The sequence below is a fragment of the Clinocottus analis genome, unplaced genomic scaffold (assembly GCF_023055335.1).
Source record: "Clinocottus analis isolate CAN_PGR_092001 unplaced genomic scaffold, fCliAna1.0.p SCAF_16, whole genome shotgun sequence".
NCBI classification, from domain to species: Eukaryota; Metazoa; Chordata; class Actinopteri; order Perciformes; family Cottidae; genus Clinocottus; species Clinocottus analis.
Window position 1 is genome coordinate 18,267,932 of NW_027175887.1, and position 19,186 is coordinate 18,287,117.

The following is a 19,186-nucleotide window of genomic DNA, read 5'->3' on the forward strand; positions in this document are numbered from 1 at the left end:
GTTATGAAACTTCAGAGGAAAACTGAACATCTGATTCATGCATTCATAAAAACTCTCAGATCTCCAACCAGGAGACGAACGACTCGTTTGAATAGAAAACATTTTAATGATCAATAAACACGGAGCGCTGACGAGCGGCTGGAGAGGAGTTCACGTTCTCAGATTGGTGGTTGTGTGTTTTACAGCGTTTCCCTGAAGGCACCACGGGTCCCAGCCTCCTCCTCCTCCTCCTCCTCCTCCTCTTCCTCTTCCTCCTCCTCCTCCTCCTCCTCCTCCTCCTCCTCCTCCTCCTCTTCTTCTTCTTCTTCTTCTTCTTCTTCTTCTTCTATGGTGCTTTCCTCCAGACCTCCTCTCCAGCAATGAAGGTGGCCTTGACGTTGAGGGCGTCATCGAGCAGAACCAGGTCTGAGGACCGGAGCACACGGAACATGTAGAACCAATCAAACCCCCAGAACCAGAACCAGAACCAGAACCAGAACCAGAAGGCGTCCGCTTGCTGACCTGCGTCAGAACCAAAGTCCAGCGTTCCTTTCTGCTGCGTGATGCCGAGCAGCTGAGCCGGATGCAGCGACGCCGCGTCCAGAGCTGCTTCTACGCTGCAGCCTTCAGATCAATGACATACTGATCATGTGGTGGTTACTGATCATGTGGTGGTTACTGATCATGTGGTGGATATTGATCATGTGGTGGTTATTGATCATGTGGTGGTTATTGATCATGTGGTGGTTATTGATCATGTGGTGGTTATTGATCATGTGGTGGATATTGATGATGTGGTGGACATTGATGATGTGGTGGTTATTGATCATGTGGTGGTTATTGATCATGTGGTGGTTATTGATCATGTGGTGGACATTATAAGTATTTGAAAAAGACAAAGGACACAAACTCACCCGCGGCGTGTTTAAAGTGCCGCACACACATGTCCATCGGGGCGATGCTGCCGCTGAGCGTCGTCGTGCCTAAAAGACAGAAAGAGTTCACCAATAATCAATTAAATTACTTCCTGTTATTGATCCTGATCAGTTCTGACCCTCTCAGTCCTTTGATCGCCATCAGAGTAAACAGAACCAACAGGAGAAGAGCTAGTAGCGTTAGCAGCACCGCTAACAGAGAACCAACAGGAGGAGAGCTAGTAGCGTTAGCAGCAACGCTAACAGAGAACCAACAGGAGGAGAGCTAGTAGCGTTAGCAGCACCGCTAACAGAGAACCAACAGGAGAGGTAGTAGCGTTAGCAGCACCGCTAACAGAGAACCAACAGGAGAGGTAGTAGCGTTAGCAGCACCGCTAACAGAGAACCAACAGGAGGAGAGCTAGTAGCGTTAGCAGCACCGCTAACAGAGAACCAACAGGAGAGGTAGTAGCGTTAGCAGCACCGCTAACAGAGAACCAACAGGAGAGGTAGTAGCGTTAGCAGCACCGCTAACAGAGAACCAACAGGAGAGGTAGTAGCGTTAGCAGCACCGCTAACAGAGAACCAACAGGAGAGGTAGTAGCGTTAGCAGCACCGCTAACAGGATCAATAGCTGACCTGCCAGGTAGGCGTGGAGGCCCTGGATCTGGATGACCTGCTGGCCCAGGGTGTGGCGGCCCGGCGGGAGGCCCATCGCCGCGATGGCGTCCGTCACCAGCACCAGACCTGGGGGGACAGTTTAGGGGTGAGGACAGGAAGTCTCCACAGGAAGTGACATCGGGGGCGCCGCCCTCCCGACCTGCAGGGTGAGCCCGGTGGGCGATGCGCAGCGCGGCCGGGTTGGTGTGGATCCCGTCTGCGATCATGCCGTAATACACCGACCGGCCAGCAGGGAGCCGGTCACTGGTGAGCAGGCCCACGATGCCGGGGTCCCTGTGGTGGAACTGAGGGGGTTCACTACCGTGAATATCACATCAGAGTACAATCAGAGTACAAAGAGAATTCTTTTTTGAGAGCAAAGATTTTTGAATTGAATTTTTTTGAGGATTTTTTTTTTTTGGAGAGCAAATTTTTTTTTAAACTTTTTTGAGAATGTATTTTTTTTAAGGTGCATAATTTTTGAATTTACAGCAAACTTTTAGAGTTATTTTTTTTAGAGTAATTATTTAAAATATAATTTACTTACAAACAAGAAATTTGCTCAGATAAAAATACACAAATCTACCTCCATATAATAGTACCACAGTACTAGTACACAGTACTAGTACAGGTGCATCAGTGCTATACTGCAGTGTAGAAGTACACAGTACTAGTACAGGTGCATCAGTGCTATACTGCAGTGTAGAAGTACACAGTGCTCGCAGCAGTACTCACGGGCAGCATGGCGTTGAACAGGTGCGTGATGAAGCTCGCCCCCTGCTGGACGGCCTCCTCCGCCTGCGACAGGTTGGCCACGGAGTGACCTGAGGACACGAGGCCGTCAGCAGAGTACCACACAACTGTGTTTTTGTACACGGCGCGCGTACCGAGTACCTAGAGACACGGTGACGCCCCTCCGGCTGAGCTCCCTCACCACCGATTGGCTGCCGGCCAGCTCCGGAGCCAGCGTCACCATGGCGACGTGGTCCAGGCCGCCGTAGACCTCCATCAGGTCCTCCAGCCCTCTGCTCCCGAAGGCCCTCAGGAACCTCTCCGGGTGGGCCCCCTTCTTCTGCGCGCTGATGAACGGGCCCTCCAGGTGCACGCCTGAGGGGCCGGATCACAGATACAAAACTATATAGAAATATATTTCAAATATTTATATATACATTAAAATATATATTTTAAAAGAAATATATTGTTTTATACAAGAATAGATTTAAAGTTTCCCCGTGTGTTTTAGTGTCTTACCCAGAACGCCGGCGCCCTGCGCTCCTCCGGCCTGGACTCTGATCTGCGGCAGGACCTGAAACACACAGATTATGAATATGAATATGTCAATGAGACCGTGCAGGTGGAGGGCCTCCATGCAGCTTCACCTGGTGGTAGACGGCCGGCGGCGACGTGACCAGCGTGGGGCAGAAGGACGTCACGCCGTGCTGCAGGATCCTCTGAGACACCAAGGCCACGCCCACAGACACGTCCTCTGAGGCCTGAGAGAAGTCCACGCCGTACCCTCCTGCACCCAGAGGTCACCCAGAGGTCACCCAGAGGTCACACAGCATCAACGTGTGTGTGTGTGTGTGTGTGTGTGTGTGTGTACCATTGATCTGGACGTCGATGAACCCCGGGGCGATGATGCTGCCTTCACAGTCCACGCGTTCGTCTGCGTATCCTTGTTCATCGAAGAACAACTTCTCTGGATCTAGAATCCTTCCGTCACGCACCCACAGGTCCTCTCTGCACACGCACACGCACACGCACACACACACACACACACCTTTATACTCCACTACATTTCTATATAAATATACACATACTGTACATATAGTGTGTATAATACCTCTGCAGTGTGTGTGTGTGTACCTCTGCAGTGTGTGTGTGTGTGTGTGTGTGTGTACCTCTGCAGTGTGTGTGTGTGTGTGTACCTCTGCAGTGTGTGTGTGTGTGTGTGTACCTCTGCAGTGTGTGTGTGTGTGTGTGTGTGTACCTCTGCAGTGTGTGTGTGTGTGTGTGTGTGTGTGTGTGTACCTCTGCAGTGTGTGTGTGTGTGTGTGTGTGTGTGTGTGTGTGTGTGTGTGTGTACCTCTGCAGTGTGTGTGTGTGTGTGTGTGTGTGTGTGTGTGTGTGTGTGTACCTCTGCAGTCTCTGCTCCCTCAGCACTCTGCAGTTGATGAACTGGCTGATCGGAGCGTCAGAAACAGACTTGTTGGACGGCATGTTGTCTCCCAGCAGACGGGTGGAGACAGACTCCGCCCGCACTGGAGACACAGACGACCGAATCAAACGCTCCGTTATACTTTTATCTAGTAAATATTTTATAGAATAGTCAGTTTACTGAATCGCTGAAGGAATGTTTATAGTGAAGTATAAGCTTTGATTCATGTCCTCAGGTGACCTCAGAATGACGTCAGGTGACCTCAGAATGACGTCAGCTGACCCTTCAGGACCCTCGCGCACCCTGACCCCCTGAACTGAGCCCAGAGCTGCTGTTCCTCCTTTAAACAGTCTGCAGACCACTTTGAGCTGTTTAGAATAACTGTGATCTCTCCTGAAAGTGATCTTTATTTACCTTGCACCGTGCACGCGCACGGTGCGCATGCCCCGTGCACGCGCATGGTGCACACATGAAGCGGTATCTCAGGGAGGATCCTCTGGACTCTGACCCTGTGGTTATGCCCTCAGTGTTAAATACTTATTAATCTAGTCAATCTTCCAGGTACTAGTACTTGTGTACTAGTACTACCTGACTGCCTCTGGGGAACTATTACTTGTTGCTCTGGTCGGTTATTTGCGTGAAAACGCACAACGCCATACTCCATCCTGAAAACAGACATTTGAAGGTCTCGTCAGCTGTGAGCTGCTTCACGTACCTTTCGGGGGGAAGCTGTACAAGCAGAGGGTTTGTAGACTCCAGCCGTCACTTCGGCGTACACCACGTACACAATACTTCAAGTATTCCGGTAGAATTAAAACTTGTTCAACCGTCACCACGTCGCTCCTCTTGCACGAAAATACAGGAGCGAGCTGCTTAAAACTAAGGTTTTTTTAACCGAGTTCGGCGACCGTTCATTCCGTGTTTTCGTGCAGCTCTCGTGTCATCAGCAGGTTTCTCTCCGTCGGTAAAGTCCAGAGGAACTCGGTCCTGTTCCAGCTCAGCCTGTCGAATAGAAACAGGGAAGCGGATGTCACGTGACACAGCGGAGCTGCGGGTCACGTGACCAAAACAAACCCATAAACTGTCCTCACAGCGGCGGTAAACCCGATGAAGAGCGCCAAGAAAACACACGTTCATCAATAATGTTTAAATACTTCAAGTACAAGTTTGTGTGTGTGTGTGTGTGTGTGTGTGTGTGTGTGTGTGGGGGGGGGGGGGGGGGGGGGGGGGGGGGTGCTTAAAGAACTACAGTAAAAGTACATCAGTACTGTCAGTGTGTGCGTGTGTGTTCAGTTCTTAAAGGGCCAGCAGGGGGCGCTAAAAAACAACATTTTAACAGTTTACTCTGAGTTCTGGAAACTTCTGTTCTGGGTTCAGGTACTAAAGTACTTCATAAGTACACAATACTTCGTTCTGGGTTCAGGTACTAAAGTACTTCATAAGTACACAATACTTCGTTCTGGGTTCAGGTACTAAAGTACTTCATAAGTACACAATACTTGGTCATCAGCGTATCCTGGAGCAGTTTTTGTCATCTGAGTTTCTTTATTGTCTGAAGTCTTGAAGATGTGAGTCTGGATGACATCACTCACAGGTGAGTACTTGTACCTGTAATACTTCAGTCCCAGTATCTGATAATACTTCTGTTCTTCAACATCAATGCAGGAACTCAACATTTAAAACTGTCTAAAGTTGTATTTGTACGTGAATGTACTTGTACACCAGTATAAGTAGAACCAGGAAATGCAGTACCCCCCCCCCCTCGGCTCACAGCCCCCCGCCCTCGGCTCACAGCCCCCCCCCCCCCCCGGCTCACAGCCCCCCCCCTCCCCCCTCATTCCTGAAAGTCAACAATAAACCAGGTTTCCAGTAAGCCGGATGCCTCCTCAGGTCCTGCTCATCCCCATGGAGACCACTACGAGTCCTCCGTCCTCTGGCCAGACCGGGCCACCCATGAGGAGACCAGACCCCCCCACCCCCTCTTTCCTATGCCCCCCCTGCCCCCCCAATATGAATCAGGGCGTGCGTCTCCACTGGCCGACAGCGTGTAAACGCTGCTGTGTGCAAACAGAGGACTTGGCAGCAGCTTTGGTGCATATTTGAGAGGAGACCCGGGACGCCCCGTTGTACTCTGCAGCCCCCCCCCTCTCTCCCACACCCCCCTCCCCCACCGCCGCCCCCCCTCCCTCGTGGGCCGTGACGTCGGCGCCCCCCAGTCACACGGTAGCTTTGTCTCATTCATGGACGCTTGACTCCAGACCCTCGTGGCCTCTCGGTCTTTCATCCCGTTGGGTTTTGTCAGGCGGCCGAGTTAAAGGTCCGTTATGTGAGCGCCGGGTTCAGGGCGCCGGGTTCAGGGCGCCGGGTTCAGGGCGCCGGGCCCGCTTTACAGGAGCCGCTGACGGGCTGAAAGACGCCCACGAGGTCGCTGGAAGGTCGGACGCTGCAGGAGAAACGACTTCTCTCTGAGCCCGGAGAACGTGACTGAACCGATGAAGATGAAGATCATACGATCAATATCATCACATGAAGCTAGCAGTGTGGCTACATGTAGCTAGCAGTATGGCTACATGTAGCTAGCAGTATGGCTACATGTAGCTAGCAGTGTGGCTACATGTAGCTAGCAGTATGGCTATATGTAGCTAGCAGTATGGCTACATGTAGCTAGCAGTATGGCTACATGTAGCTAGCAGTGTGGCTACATGTAGCTAGCAGTATGGCTACATGTAGCTAGCAGTATGGCTACATGTAGCTAGCAGTATGGCTACATGTAGCTAGCAGTATGGCTACATGTAGCCACACTGCTAGTGAAGGTTTGAAGCTTCACTGTGATCGTCCTCTCACTCCTCCAGCACTCTGATCAACCTGATGTCATTTGTCCTCATTGACAGACGGCCCGTCCTCTGCTCCTCTGAACTACTGAGACTCTACTGGGACTCTACTGAGACTCTACTGGGACTCTACTGGGACTCTACTGAGACTCTACCAGTAGTTTAGTTATCTGGAGATAATCAGGAAGCTGAATCAAAACACAGAAAACGATTAACTCATCTTCACTTATCTTCACTCGTCTTCTCTTAACTTGACCTCACTTGTCTCCTCTCCTCTTATCTCAACTGAACTTGTCTCCTCTCCTCTTATCTCAACTGAACTTGTCTCCTCTCCTCTTATCTCAACTGAACTTGTCTCCTCTCCTCTTATCTCAACTGAACTTGTCTCCTCTCCTCTCACCTCCTCTCCCCTCAGAGGAGGTGAGTTGTGCTGTAACTTCCTGTCTGAACTTCATGTTCATGTCGTCTGCAGCCACAGGAGCTGCTTTGTTCTGGATCCATCTCCTGGGAGTTTACAAGGAGTGGAGGGAGGAGGACGAGGAGGAGGAAGGGGAGGAGGAGGGGGAGGAGAAGGAGGAGTTCTCCTCTTTCTCCTTTCTCTTTCTTCCCCTCCCCCCTCCCTCCATCCCCAGCAGCTTCAGGCTGTTTGCATTCCTCTCAGTTAATAAGTGTTTGTCTGAACCCTGGCGGGGGGTGTAAAGATCACACACACACACACACACACACACACACACACACACACACACACACACACACACACAGCCCCTCCTTAACTCACCCAGCTGTAAAGAGGACAGGAGTGATGCTGAGGAACAGAGGAGGTGCCATAAACTTCATAGACACACTGCTCAGCCATTAACTTATATAATAACACACACACACACACGCACACACACACACACACACGCACACGCGCACACACACACACACACACAGACACACACTGCAATATGAATAGCTGTGTGTGAATAAACAGCAACAGATGATTAAAGCAGGCGCTGGCTTCTCTTCCCTCTCGTGAGGTCAATCATTCTTCAGTCAGCAGGTTGTTGGTTCACATATTAAAGGAAGCAGAGTCCTGCTGAGGCCGACGGGCTGCATCCTGCAGGTATTTGGCCCGTAAAGTTCTCTGCTGGATGAAAGGTCAAAGGTCGCCCCGGGAGGAGACTGATGAACCACAAGCCATCCCATAATACTACAGAGCCAACCAACCAAGAGCATGGAGGCAGATGTTCCTGCAGTAGAGTCACTTCTATGGACTTCTATACAACCAGCGGAGTCGCCCCCTGGTGGTCAGGAGAGAGAATGCAGCTTCAACACATGAAGCATAGACTTCTATACAACCAGAGGAGTCGCCCCCTGGTGGTCAGGAGAGAGAATGCAGCTTCAACACATGAAGCATAGACTTCTATACAACCAGAGGAGTCGCCCCCTGGTGGTCAGGAGAGAGAATGCAGCTTTAACACATGAAGCATAGACTTCTATACAACCAGAGGAGTCACCCCCTGGTGGTCAGGAGAGAGAATGCAGCTTTAACACATGAAGCATAGACTTCTATACAACCAGAGAAGTCGCCCCCTGGTGGTCAGGAGAGAGAATGCAGCTTCAACACATGAAGCATAGACTTCTATACAACCAGAGGCTCTTTGGGGGTCTCAGACTCGGCCCCCACGTGGACCCGGGCCCTGTTTCTCGTCGGCCTGCTCCCCTCTTGAGGGTTCGGCGTCTCAGCGCCACAAAGAAAGCAGATTACAGTTTGTGGAGGCGTTGAGAAAATGGAAAAGAAAAGAGTCATTAAGAGAGGCGGCGAGGCGGCAGGAGGCGGCTCGCTGAGCGGCGTTTTCCTCTCATTGAGCCCCCCCCCCTCCCCCCTCTCTCCCCCCCCCCTCCCCTCCCCCCACACACAGCTTTGTGGAGGCATGCCTGGACTCGCCCTGCCAAGGTCAAGCTGTGGCCGCCAAGAACACAGCCGCCTCTCTGGAGGGTTTCAGGTGTCATGTGACTTTATTTCACCTTCAAAGAATCCTGACGTCGTTCTGCACAAACGTCGCTTTTCTTTTCTTTTCTTTCTCTTTTCGCGGCGTCGTGGCGTGAAGCGAGCGGCGTGGAGGAGACAATGAGGGGGGGTGTAAGCGGAGAATCTGTTTGGTAACCGACGCAGTGAGAGAGCATTGTTCTGTCAGGACTCACCTTCACGTTACCTGGACACACACACACACACACACACACACACACACACACACACACACACACACACACACACACACACGTCCGCTGGAGGCCGGTTCCCCCAGACGAGGCGTTCAGGGACCAGCGTAATGTGTAAAAACTGTCGGTCAGTCTTTATACATTACGCTGCAATGAAATGATTATGAAATGAATAAAAACTCATTGGATCAAATATGTTGACAAAATTCCTTTGGGGACAATTTGCGGTTGAAAAAAGGTAAAAAATCATAAAACATGTCAGTATCGTGATAACCTGATGGAGCGAAGTATCGTGATGACATCGTCATCCTCTGGTGTCGTGGGTCTGGTCCCCCCAGTGAGCTCCCACTGCTCCTCTGGAGGTTTCCCAGGTTTACTGGTTCCTCCAGATCTGGCTTTGTCACGCCGGTCTTCAGCCCCCCCCTTCACCCCCCCCCCCCTGTGATGAATAAAGCCCCCCCCCCCCTTCACCCCCCCCCTGTGATGAATAAAGCCCCCCCCTCCTTTGTCTCCGTGTTGTTACAGAGCCTGTGATGGATGTCAGATTACCTCTCGCCTGTGTGTCCTCACAAAGAAGCATCAGCCTGCACTGCAACAGAGGCAAACACACAAACACACACACACACAAACACACACACAAACAACCCCCCCCCCCCCGCCTCCCCCACCTCGCCAAATACACACACACCCTCAAACACACACACCCACCCTGAAGGCCTCGCATACAAAGATCGACAAATCCTCTTCCTGACCCCGACACCTGAACACACCGGCGCCCGGACGGCTCTGACAGGAAGACACACACACACACACACACACACACACACACACACACACACACACACGCACACACGCACACACACACACACACACACACACACACACACACACACACACACACACACACACACACACAGGAATATCTTCAATAAAAACATCAGTTCCCAGAATGCAACCTCTGGAAACTACAAACAAGTGAAAGTTTAGATCCAGTGCTCCTCCTCGTCTCCTCGTCTCCTCGTCTCCTTGTCTCCTCATCTCCTCGTGTGACGTAAGATGAGCATGTGAAAGGATGAAGATCTCCTTCATTTATAGAACAGATCTTCATCATTTTAATGAATTATGAAAGAAATATGTTTTTATTGTTTTCTTCTCTCTGGTTCTGTGTGAAGTCATAAATAATAAATAAGTAAGTAAATAAATGAATAAATAAGTGAATAAATAATAAATAATAAATAAGTAAAGTGTTTTCAAAGACAAACTGACGTTAAAGAGCTTCTCTCTGAGGTAAAGTGAACTTTCCGCTGTAATAAATCTGAGGCTCCACCATCGGCACCGGGGGGGCCGGTGCCCCCCTCCACCTTCCCTCCCCCGCCCCTCCCCCCCCCCCTCTTCCCCCATGCCCCCCCCCCCCCAGCAACAGACCCTCCATGACAATGGTACCAGCAGTTTCCCAGGAAACCGGCTTTTCATTAGCTGTGTGATAAAAAAGACGTATTCCCGTCTCTTCTCTTTTTCACATCTTGTTTTTTGGGGAAGGGGGAGGAGCTAGAGGCTCCCAGTAGCTCCCAGTGGCTCCCAGTAGCTCCCAGTAGCTCCCAGTAGCTCCCAGTGGCTCCCAGTAGCTCCCAGTGGCTCCCAGTGGCTCCCAGTAGCTCCCAGTGGCTCCCAGTGGCTCCCAGTGGCTCCCAGTGGCTCCCAGTAGCTCCCAGTGGCTCCCAGTGGCTCCCAGTGGCTCCCAGTGGCTCCCAGTAGCTCCCAGTGGCTCCCAGTGGCTCCCAGTAGCTCCCAGTAGCTCCCAGTGGCTCCCAGTGGCTCCCAGTAGCTCCCAGCGGCTCCCAGTGGCTCCCAGTAGCTCCCAGTGGCTCCCAGTGGCTCCCAGTAGCTCCCAGTGGCTCCCAGTGGCAGCGTCATGAACCTTTAGTTTTCAGACACTTCCTGCAGAGGAGTGTTGTGCTGAATGTTCAGAGTTGTCTCCTTGAGCTCTCATGAGACGTCAGAGCAAAGCAGACACAAATCTACCCAGCATGCATTGCGCCGATCGATTCTGAGCAGAACTGGCTCGCCTCGAACCGAAGAAGTGTTTCAGAAGCAGAGAGCTGGAAGCCGGTCCGGACTCACAGAGGAGAGATCCCACTTCCTGCCTGCAGGCGGCGTGCGGCTCGTGCGCGTGCGGCTCGTGCGCGTGCGGCTCGTGCGCGTGCGGCTCGTGCGCGTGCGGCTCGTGCGCGTGCGGCTCGTGCGGCTCGTGCGCGCCCCCGGTTAGCGTTTCAGCCGCGGCTCCTCTTACCGGCAGCCGTCAGCGGGCCAGAGGACGATACCGGCGTCGGGTTACCGGGCCTCTCGTGTGACCGCTTCAACATGAGGAGCCGTCAGCTGGAGGGCCGGGTCCTGCAGGTGATGCGGTCCAGGGGGCCGCGGGGACCAGTGTGTGTGTGTGTGTGTGTGTGTGTGTGTGTGTGTGTGTGTGTGTGTGTGTGTGTGTGTGTGTTTTGTTGGCTCTGCTTTCCAGGAAAAGCGCTCCGGTCCGGGCATGAGGACGCTGCATCCTGCTGCTCCAGCAGGGTGTCGGGTGTCCGTCACACGAGGTGCCGCATTACAGCCGCCATGACGGCATCGCTGGGGGGAGGGGGGGGTAAGAGGAGGGAAAGGGTGGGGGGGGGGGGGGGGCTTCCTAAACTCTGCATTTGCATTTGACTGTTGCAGCTCTTCATGCGGCTCGAGCCGCCAGCTGATCTGTGTCGGGTCAGAGAGACAAGGTGGTCTACAGCGGCCAGACGGTGATATATGGGGGGGGGGGGGGGGGGTACTGAGCACAAAGACCTGGAACAGAAGGCCAGAGCCCACAGGACCACCAGGAGAACCTCAGGGTGAGCGTCTGGTCCGAGGTTCATCCTGAAGGGAGCATGAACCAGACGCACATTTCACCACAACTCCTGTCCTCGACATGTTTACTCAGTCTCAAGGTTTAAGGACTAGACGTGAGGTTCATCATCTGGGGTTCATCATCTGGGGTTCATCATCTGGGGAGCAGGAGGGTCCCCACCAGCACACGGAGGAGATGGAGAGACAGGTCATTGAATACATTCAAGGTTCGACCTCACGGTGGCGCTAAAGCCAATGTCAGTCGACCGCAACAGTGGTGGAAGGTTATCCTCTGGGGAACATGAACATCTGAACCAAATGTAACACAAAGCCATCCGTCAGTTGTCCAGATAGCAACGTGATGTCACCCTGTAGGTGGCGCCACAAGGAAAAGTCTGAGGATCTCCAAAAGTCAGTCGGGTTCTTCATCTGGGGAACATGAACGTAATCCAACCAGGAAACGCTTCAACACGTCCTGATGGAGGAATTTAACTTAATGAAGCGTTTGTCCTGTTGGTGGCGCTAAAGCAGAAGTCAGAGGGTCAGTAGCGCCTTCGTCCTCTGGGGAGCATGAATGCTTGTGCAACATGAGCTGATCCATCTGGTATCGGTTAGTGTGACATCATGGAGACAAGCGAGATGCAGGAAAACTTCATTGTTTTTATTGACAAAGAAAAGTGTAAAATAAACCAGACAGGAAGTAGAAGCTTCAGACCGCGGAGGAAACAGGAAGTGAAGCAGAGACACGCGTCACATCTTTTGTTCACAATAAAAAGACATTTAGTCTCAGTGATAAAGTCGTTGTTGGCACATAAAGCTCGGCTTTAAAAAACAGCTCCAGAAGTTCTTCAGAGTTCGTTGTTGGAGGATTTCAACCAGTAAATACTTCACTTCCTGCAAAGCAATTATTAATCTAGTTAAACTGATGCTAATCATTTTGGACAAAAACAAACAGAAGAGTTAGTAACAAAAACAAAACACACGGAAACAAAAACTAAAACAGTAAATCACAACGACACCAAACATATGGCAAAAATTCACATATTAAAAACAACCAGCGACTTCTCTGCCAATGCGATGGCCCCGCCTCCACGAGGCCCCGCCTCCACGAGGCCCCGCCCTCATTTGGGCCCAAACAACAACACAGAACCACACTTTTTATGATGTAAACAGAGGCCGCGATGCGTTCAAGGCCCGTTCACACGCGTTGAGGAAACGTTCACGTATGTTCACTGAAACAAACTCAGAGTCACTTAGTCAAAGCTCAGGTAAGTTTTACAACTATAAAATAAATAAAACAAAAGGCGGGCTTTACTACTTTAGCACTTTGGCTAACTAGCTTGCATTAACTTTTAACTTCTCGCTACCAAAAACACACGTCATACGTACATCAAGCACACGCCAAGCACACACCAAGCACACGCCACCCTGCAGCTCTGTCGGATCCGGTCTCTGGAGGCTCTGATTGTGAACAGGACTTCGCTCGTCTCAAGTCGTCTCCTGGTTTCATAGTTTTGCTCGTCTTCCTCCATCAAACTCCAAAAAAAATACATCTTCAAAAAGACAAAGAGGGTTTTTTCGAGTGTAAAAAGACAACAAAGGGCGAGTCTGTTAATCCTCAGAGAGTCTGGTGAGGAACCGGACCGCCTCAGAGCAGCGAGTCGATCCGGCTGCTCGGGTCTCCGCCCAACGAGTCCCCGAGGTCGAACAGCTGGTCCAGGTTGACGGAGGCGCCGCACAGGAAGTCCCCGCGGCCCTGGTCCTCCTCGGGCCAGGGGCTCTCCAGGAAGGCGGTGGCCAGGAAGGTCTCCTCGTCAAAGTCCGACCCGTCGGTATTCCTCTGGGTCTCCGCCAACACGTGGACATCCGCCGGCCCCGCGTGGGGGTCCACGATGTGGGTGCCCCGCACCGTCAGGTCCTCCGTCGTGTCGGGGCTCAGGGGTTCTCCGCCCTCCAGGCTCAGCTCCCCGTTGAGGGCCGAGTCCAGCAGGGCGTCCCAGTCGAAGTCCCCCTTCAGGGGACCGAGATCCTTCTGCTCGTCCAAGGGCAACAGCGGGGAGCTGGACCGCCGGGGGGCTTTGGCGCCGCCGCCGCTGGCTCTGGAGCCCGGCTTCCTCTTGTGGCCGAGCCTCCCCCGCACCACGGGCCAGGACCCCAGCATGGTGCCCTCGGCCGGGTGAGGGTCCCAGTTCTGGTCGGCGCCGGTCGCCTCTTCGAACTCCCGCAGGAGCCGCTGTGACTCGGGGTCAACGCCCGGTCCGGGGGCCCCCGCCGGGCCACGGTGGCCCCCGGACCGGGGCTGGAGGTTCACCCGCAGCCGGCTCTGCAGCGCCGGGTTGATCTGGACCGGCGGCATGCGCCGCTTCTTGTAGGCGCCGCTCAGGAGCCGCTCGGCGTACTGCGGGTCGATCTTCCAGAAGCCGCCTTTCCCCGGCTCGTCCTTCTGCCGAGGAACCTTGATGAAGCACTTGTTGAGCGACAGGTTGTGTCGGATGGAGTTCTGGGGAGAGACACACACGGCCAGCCGCTGTTAGCTTAGCTTAGCATAACGACCGGGAACAGGGGGGAACAGCTCGCCGGGCGGTCTGGAGGTCGTGAAATACTTTATGTTGAATGAAAGAACATAAGATAAGTTGTTGAGGATCTTATTACTTTGTGTTTGTGTGGATACGGATGCTGGAGTCTTATGCTAAGCTAAGCTAACCAGCTGCAGACATGAGAGTGGTGTTGAAGCTGCAGCAGAGTGGTGACCCGGTGACCTTGGTTAAATATTATCTGCCCCATGTGCTGCTCTACAACAACAGAACAGATCATCAATCATTCATCCGGATAAATTAAACTTCTTCTGCTGCGGCTGCACTTCCTCCTCCATATATATATATATATATATATATATATATATATATATATATATGTGTGTGTGTGTGTGTGTGTGTGTGTGTTACCTGCCAGGTGGGGTCCGCGTGTCGGTAGTAGCAGTAGTTGTCGGTGATCCACGAGTAGATGCTGGACAGCGTGATCTTGCTCTCGGCGCGCGCCTGCATCGCCATGCAGATGAGCGTCGCGTACGAGTACGGCGGCTTGACGTGCGCGTTGGTGCTGTAGTCCACCTCGTCGGGACAGTGCCCGTGCGCCACGATGCCCGGCAGCTGCATGCGGCTGTAGGCCGCCGCCGTGGGCTTCCCCGGGGTCAGCGGCCCGGCGAAGGAGGCCGGGTCCGCGGCCAGCGGGGAGGCCGGCGCGTCGGGGCCCGCGGGCCGCTGCAGCGCGCGCGGCGGCCCGCCGGGCCCGAGGATGGAGAACTCCTGCAGCCACTGCAGGCTGGTGAGGCTGTCATCCAGCCCCACGGGCTCCACGGGGCCCACGGGCTCCACGGGGCCCAGAGGGTCCACGGGGCCCAGGGGGTCCACGGGGCCCAGAGGGTCCACGGGGCCCGCGCAGCCGTCCCGCTGCTCCGCCTGCGCGGCCGCGGCCAGCAGCTCGTCCTCGTCCCGCGCGCCGCTCAGCGTCAGCATGGCTCTCCCGCGGCTCCCTGAGACGCGACACGGCCACAGCGTGCGCGTGAGAGGACAATGACATTTAAACACAGAGCTGCGTGTGCGCGTGAGCTTTTACCAGAGGTGAGTCTGTCACCTGGAGGCCCGACAGCCGCGCGCTGCGCGCGACCTGACGAGCGGTTTTACATGTAATAATACAATACATATATGTATAATACATCTATACAATAAACACATTGCTCTGTTAGACACATAAAACACTTTAAACGGTGTTGTATATTCAGAGGAATGCGACACCTCCAGACGTTTCACTTTAACATTTATAACATTCTTTACTTTAATGAAGCTGGTTGTGTATTAATATGAACTATTACAGCATAATGTTGTATTCACATGATTAGAGCTGTGGAAGGTTTAGTGTTTCTTTAACGAGCCTTCGTGCTCTGTTATATAAATATAGTAATATAAATATAATGAAGTTAAACTCACCTTTCTGACGGAAAGAGAAACTTTTCTTCTTCTTCTTGTTATCCTCTCGAGCAGCTGATCGATGTGTGTGATCAGTGTGTGATCAGTGTGTGAGCGCAGTGAGGAAGAGGAGAAGAGGAGAAGAGGAGGAGAGGAGGAGAGGGGTTTAGTACCTGCAGCGGGAGGTTTGTCCGGTTACCGTGGACACGCCCCCCCTCTAACAGCTTCCCGGGCTCCCATTGGCCCGCTGGTTTCCATGGAGACTCACTTTTAATCACGCTCAAGTCAACTGAGGCTGCTGCTCTCAAGCCGAGGCCCGCGGACACACAAATACACACACACACACACACATATAATATATATATATATATATATATATATATATATATATATATATATATATATATATATATATATATATATATATATGAATTACTACGTTACTGCAGCACTTGTTAGAGCGAAAGTTTGTACTTACATGATGTGTGTGTGTGTGTGTGTGTGTTAATAGATGTGTACACGTGTGTAACTGTGTGTGTGTGTGTCAATAGATGTGTGTGTGTGTAACTGTGTGTGTTACTAGATGTGTAGCTGTGTGTGGAGGAATGTACTCTCTGAGGACAGAGAGACAAACAAAGGGATGTGGCCTCTGATCGTTGTGTTACTGAGACTCCTCACAGACACTGTTCACCAATAAACACACACACACATACACACACACACACACACACACACACACACACACACACACACACACGTAAACTAAATAAAGTGTTTTTCCTTCAAAATGAAAGTCTGTCAGAGGTCAACAGGAAGTCAAGAATATGTAGTATACAGGTGTGTGTGTGTGTGTGTGTATATATATATGTATATATATATATATACAAATATACAAACATATATATATATATATATATATATATATATATATACATATATATATATATATATATATATATATATATATATATATATATATGTATTCTCTTGAAAAAAAAGATGATTACAGAACAATAAGTAATGTTAAAGTAATACTACTTATACAATACGTCTGTATTGAGTATTCAATGTCAGATGACGTATGGACTGTTTGTGTGTGTTTGGTTTATATACCTGCCTAACGAAGCAGCCAATCAACTCTGTGGATTCAACAAATACCCACTCAAACGGGTGACGTTAGTAAACCCAAGCTGAATGAATACGCGTGGACAACTACAGCAGGGCGGGCACCTTGTTACTGCGCGAGAATCCGCTCGACTCCGCCCGTCGGCAACGTCTCAGAGCAGTTAAACCATCGCACTCAGTGAGTTTGAACGCTGCGGCCAATCAACGCTGCCGCTTGCTGCCTTCGCCGGCCAATCAGAAGCGCGCTGCTCTTTGTTGTTGGTGACGAAATGAAATATTGTTGTTGCTGCTCGACGACGGTGGAGACTCGGGTCGGGAGACTTCCAGGCGGCACCGGGGATCCAGCGGCCTTCAGCGGGCTCACAGCAGCGACCACGGCCACGGGGCTCATATCCCCCCGCGCAGATCTCGGTGAACATGGACGAGCTGCGGCACCAGGTCATGATCAACCAGTTCGTGTTGACCGCTGGGTGCGCAGCGGACCAGGCGAAGCAGCTCCTGCAAGCGGCCCACTGGCAGTTTGAGGTGAGACCCGGACCCGCCGGCCGGAGCCCGGCTCTGGGTCGCTCTTCTGTCCGCCGGGTTGAACGGGCGGCTCGTGACGGGGATTCGTCGTCTTAAGGTCCTCCGCGCGCTCCGGGCTAGCGGCACGAAGCTAGCAGCGCTAAGCTAGCCGCCCAGGACGTGTTTACATGCAGCACCACCGCGTCATCAAGCATGCAGCACTAAGCTAGCAGCACGAAGCTACTACGCTACGACACTATTATGAGATACTAAGTCACTATTATGAGATACTAAGTCACTATTATGACATACTAAGTCGTTATGACACACTAAGTCACTATTGTGAACTTCTTAGTCACTATTATGAACAACTAAGTCGTTATTATGAGATACTACATCACTATTATGAGTTACTCAGTTACTATTATGGCATACTCAGTCACTATTATGACATACTAAGTCACTATTATGGCATACTCAGTCACTATTATGACATACTAAGTCGTTAATATGACATACTGAGTCACTGTTATGACATACTACGTTTTTTTTAAACTTTAAACCACTTATTAATATTCTGGATTAATCGATTTGTTGTTAGTTCTTAAACTCAAAGACAGATATTCACATTCAAGAAGTTTGAAACAAAGAATTTAGATTTTCATCTGCTCACAAAACTCCTTGAATGGACTAGTTCTTCATTTATTAACTATTAAATTCGTCGTGGCGGTCGCTGCAGATCTCCTCACGCTCACAACCGCTGACCTCCGGCTGAAATATCACCTCCGGCCTGTGAACAGCTGACGACACCCGAAGAATCCTCCAAGCTCCAGATGGTTCCATTCCTCCTCGGGTGAAGGGGGGAGGGAGGAGGAAGAGGGGGGGAGGAAGAAGAGGGGGGGAGGGAGAGGAGGGAGCTCAGGTTCTGATTGACTAAACGTGGCGTCTGAGCGACTCGCGGCTGCAGAGCGTCACTGCAGTTTGAAAGCGTCATACTCTAAACAGTCGAGAAATCAACAGGAAGTAGAATCATGAGTTACGCTTCCTGGTCAGAAGAAAACGCCATCGGGTCACGTGACCCGCCGGCCTCCACCAGAACACCATATTCACTGAAGCGCTGGGTCTGGGACCAGGCCTCGCTTCGGGGGGGTCTGGTCTTATCGTTCTCACTTCAATAACTTGGATCTCTCTCTGCAGACGGCGCTCAGCTCCTTCTTCCAGGAGGCCCACATCCCCGGCCACCACCACCAGATGGTAAGGCCCGTTGACCAGTGAGACCAGTGAGGACAGCCGAGCCTCCCAGTTGTGTTTTAGGGTCCGCTGGACGGCGGCGCGCTGCGTATTTAAAGCTCCAAATGTGACTCCTGTAAAAAGAGGTAAAAACAACTTCCTGTTGATTCCTTGTGTTCTTGCCTCAGATGTGCACCCCCAGGAACACTCCGGCCACGCCGCCAAACTTCCCGGAGGCCATCACCATGTTCTCCAAGATGCGGGCGTCCGAGTGCGGCTCCGGCCCCGGCTCCTCCCAGGCGGCGTCCATGGCCTGCTCCCCCCCGGGGCATTTCGGCTCCTTCTGGGCCTCCTCGCCGCCCGGCCACCAGCCGGCCTGGCTGCCCCCGTCGTCGCCCACGGGCCACCACATGCACCACCACCACCATCACCACCACCACCACCACAGGCCCCAGGCGCCCATGTGGCCCCCCGGGGCCTCCCAGACCCCCGCGGCCCAGCAGCCCCCCGTCGTGTCAGCGCTCCACGGCCAGAGATGAGGCAGAGCCGCAGGGTGGAGGTGTGGGGGGTGTTGGGATGAGGGGTGTGGGTGTGGGGGGGGTTGGGGTCATGGAGGTTCACGTGAGAGAGGAAGTGAAAAAAAAGACTGTTGTCCTCTCTGTTTTTTTTTTTTTAAACTAAAAACTCAGCAAGAGACTCTTCCTCAGTTCTTCATCACGGGTCATACAAGCTGAGGAAGACCTGATG

At 52.2% G+C, this 19,186-nt stretch overlaps 3 protein-coding genes across 6 annotated transcripts; 1 reads left to right on the top strand and 2 right to left on the bottom strand.

Moving 5' to 3' along the window:
- Nucleotides 1–303: 303 nt before the first annotated feature.
- Nucleotides 304–4,712, bottom strand: amdhd2 (amidohydrolase domain containing 2). Of its 2 annotated transcripts, none has more exons than XM_068578046.1 (12): nucleotides 4,427–4,712; nucleotides 3,691–3,814; nucleotides 3,157–3,293; nucleotides 2,933–3,072; nucleotides 2,805–2,859; nucleotides 2,488–2,660; nucleotides 2,289–2,377; nucleotides 1,714–1,847; nucleotides 1,533–1,640; nucleotides 894–962; nucleotides 502–603; nucleotides 304–405 (listed from the first exon to the last, which is right to left on the bottom strand). In XM_068578046.1, the coding sequence occupies exons 2-12, from the start codon at nucleotides 3,771–3,773 to the stop codon at nucleotides 326–328; spliced, it is 1,170 nt and encodes a 389-aa protein (XP_068434147.1). In that variant the 5' UTR covers nucleotides 3,774–3,814; nucleotides 4,427–4,712; the 3' UTR covers nucleotides 304–325. The 2 variants fall into 2 exon arrangements, with proteins under 2 accessions (XP_068434147.1, XP_068434146.1); XM_068578045.1 differs by having other exon boundaries at nucleotides 1,714–1,858; nucleotides 2,448–2,660.
- Nucleotides 4,713–12,287: 7,575 nt separating this feature from the next.
- On the bottom strand, nucleotides 12,288–17,644 carry foxj1a (forkhead box J1a). Of its 3 annotated transcripts, none has more exons than XR_011077568.1 (4): nucleotides 15,602–15,735; nucleotides 14,561–15,147; nucleotides 13,005–14,115; nucleotides 12,288–12,509 (listed from the first exon to the last, which is right to left on the bottom strand). XR_011077568.1 is itself a non-coding variant. In XM_068578039.1 (4 exons), exons 3-4 carry the CDS (start codon nucleotides 15,128–15,130, stop codon nucleotides 13,264–13,266), a joined length of 1,422 nt encoding a protein of 473 aa, XP_068434140.1. In that variant the 5' UTR covers nucleotides 15,131–15,147; nucleotides 15,602–15,655; nucleotides 16,694–17,644; the 3' UTR covers nucleotides 12,288–13,263. The 3 variants fall into 3 exon arrangements, 2 of the variants coding, with proteins under 2 accessions (XP_068434140.1, XP_068434139.1); XM_068578039.1 differs by adding an exon at nucleotides 16,694–17,644 and having other exon boundaries at nucleotides 12,288–14,115; nucleotides 15,602–15,655; XM_068578038.1 differs by having other exon boundaries at nucleotides 12,288–14,115.
- ubald2 (UBA-like domain containing 2) lies at nucleotides 16,965–19,031 on the top strand. Its single transcript, XM_068578058.1, has 3 exons — nucleotides 16,965–17,230; nucleotides 18,407–18,463; nucleotides 18,628–19,031. The coding sequence occupies exons 1-3, from the start codon at nucleotides 17,123–17,125 to the stop codon at nucleotides 18,976–18,978; spliced, it is 516 nt and encodes a 171-aa protein (XP_068434159.1). The 5' UTR covers nucleotides 16,965–17,122; the 3' UTR covers nucleotides 18,979–19,031.
- The last annotated feature ends 155 nt before the right edge of the window (nucleotides 19,032–19,186 follow it).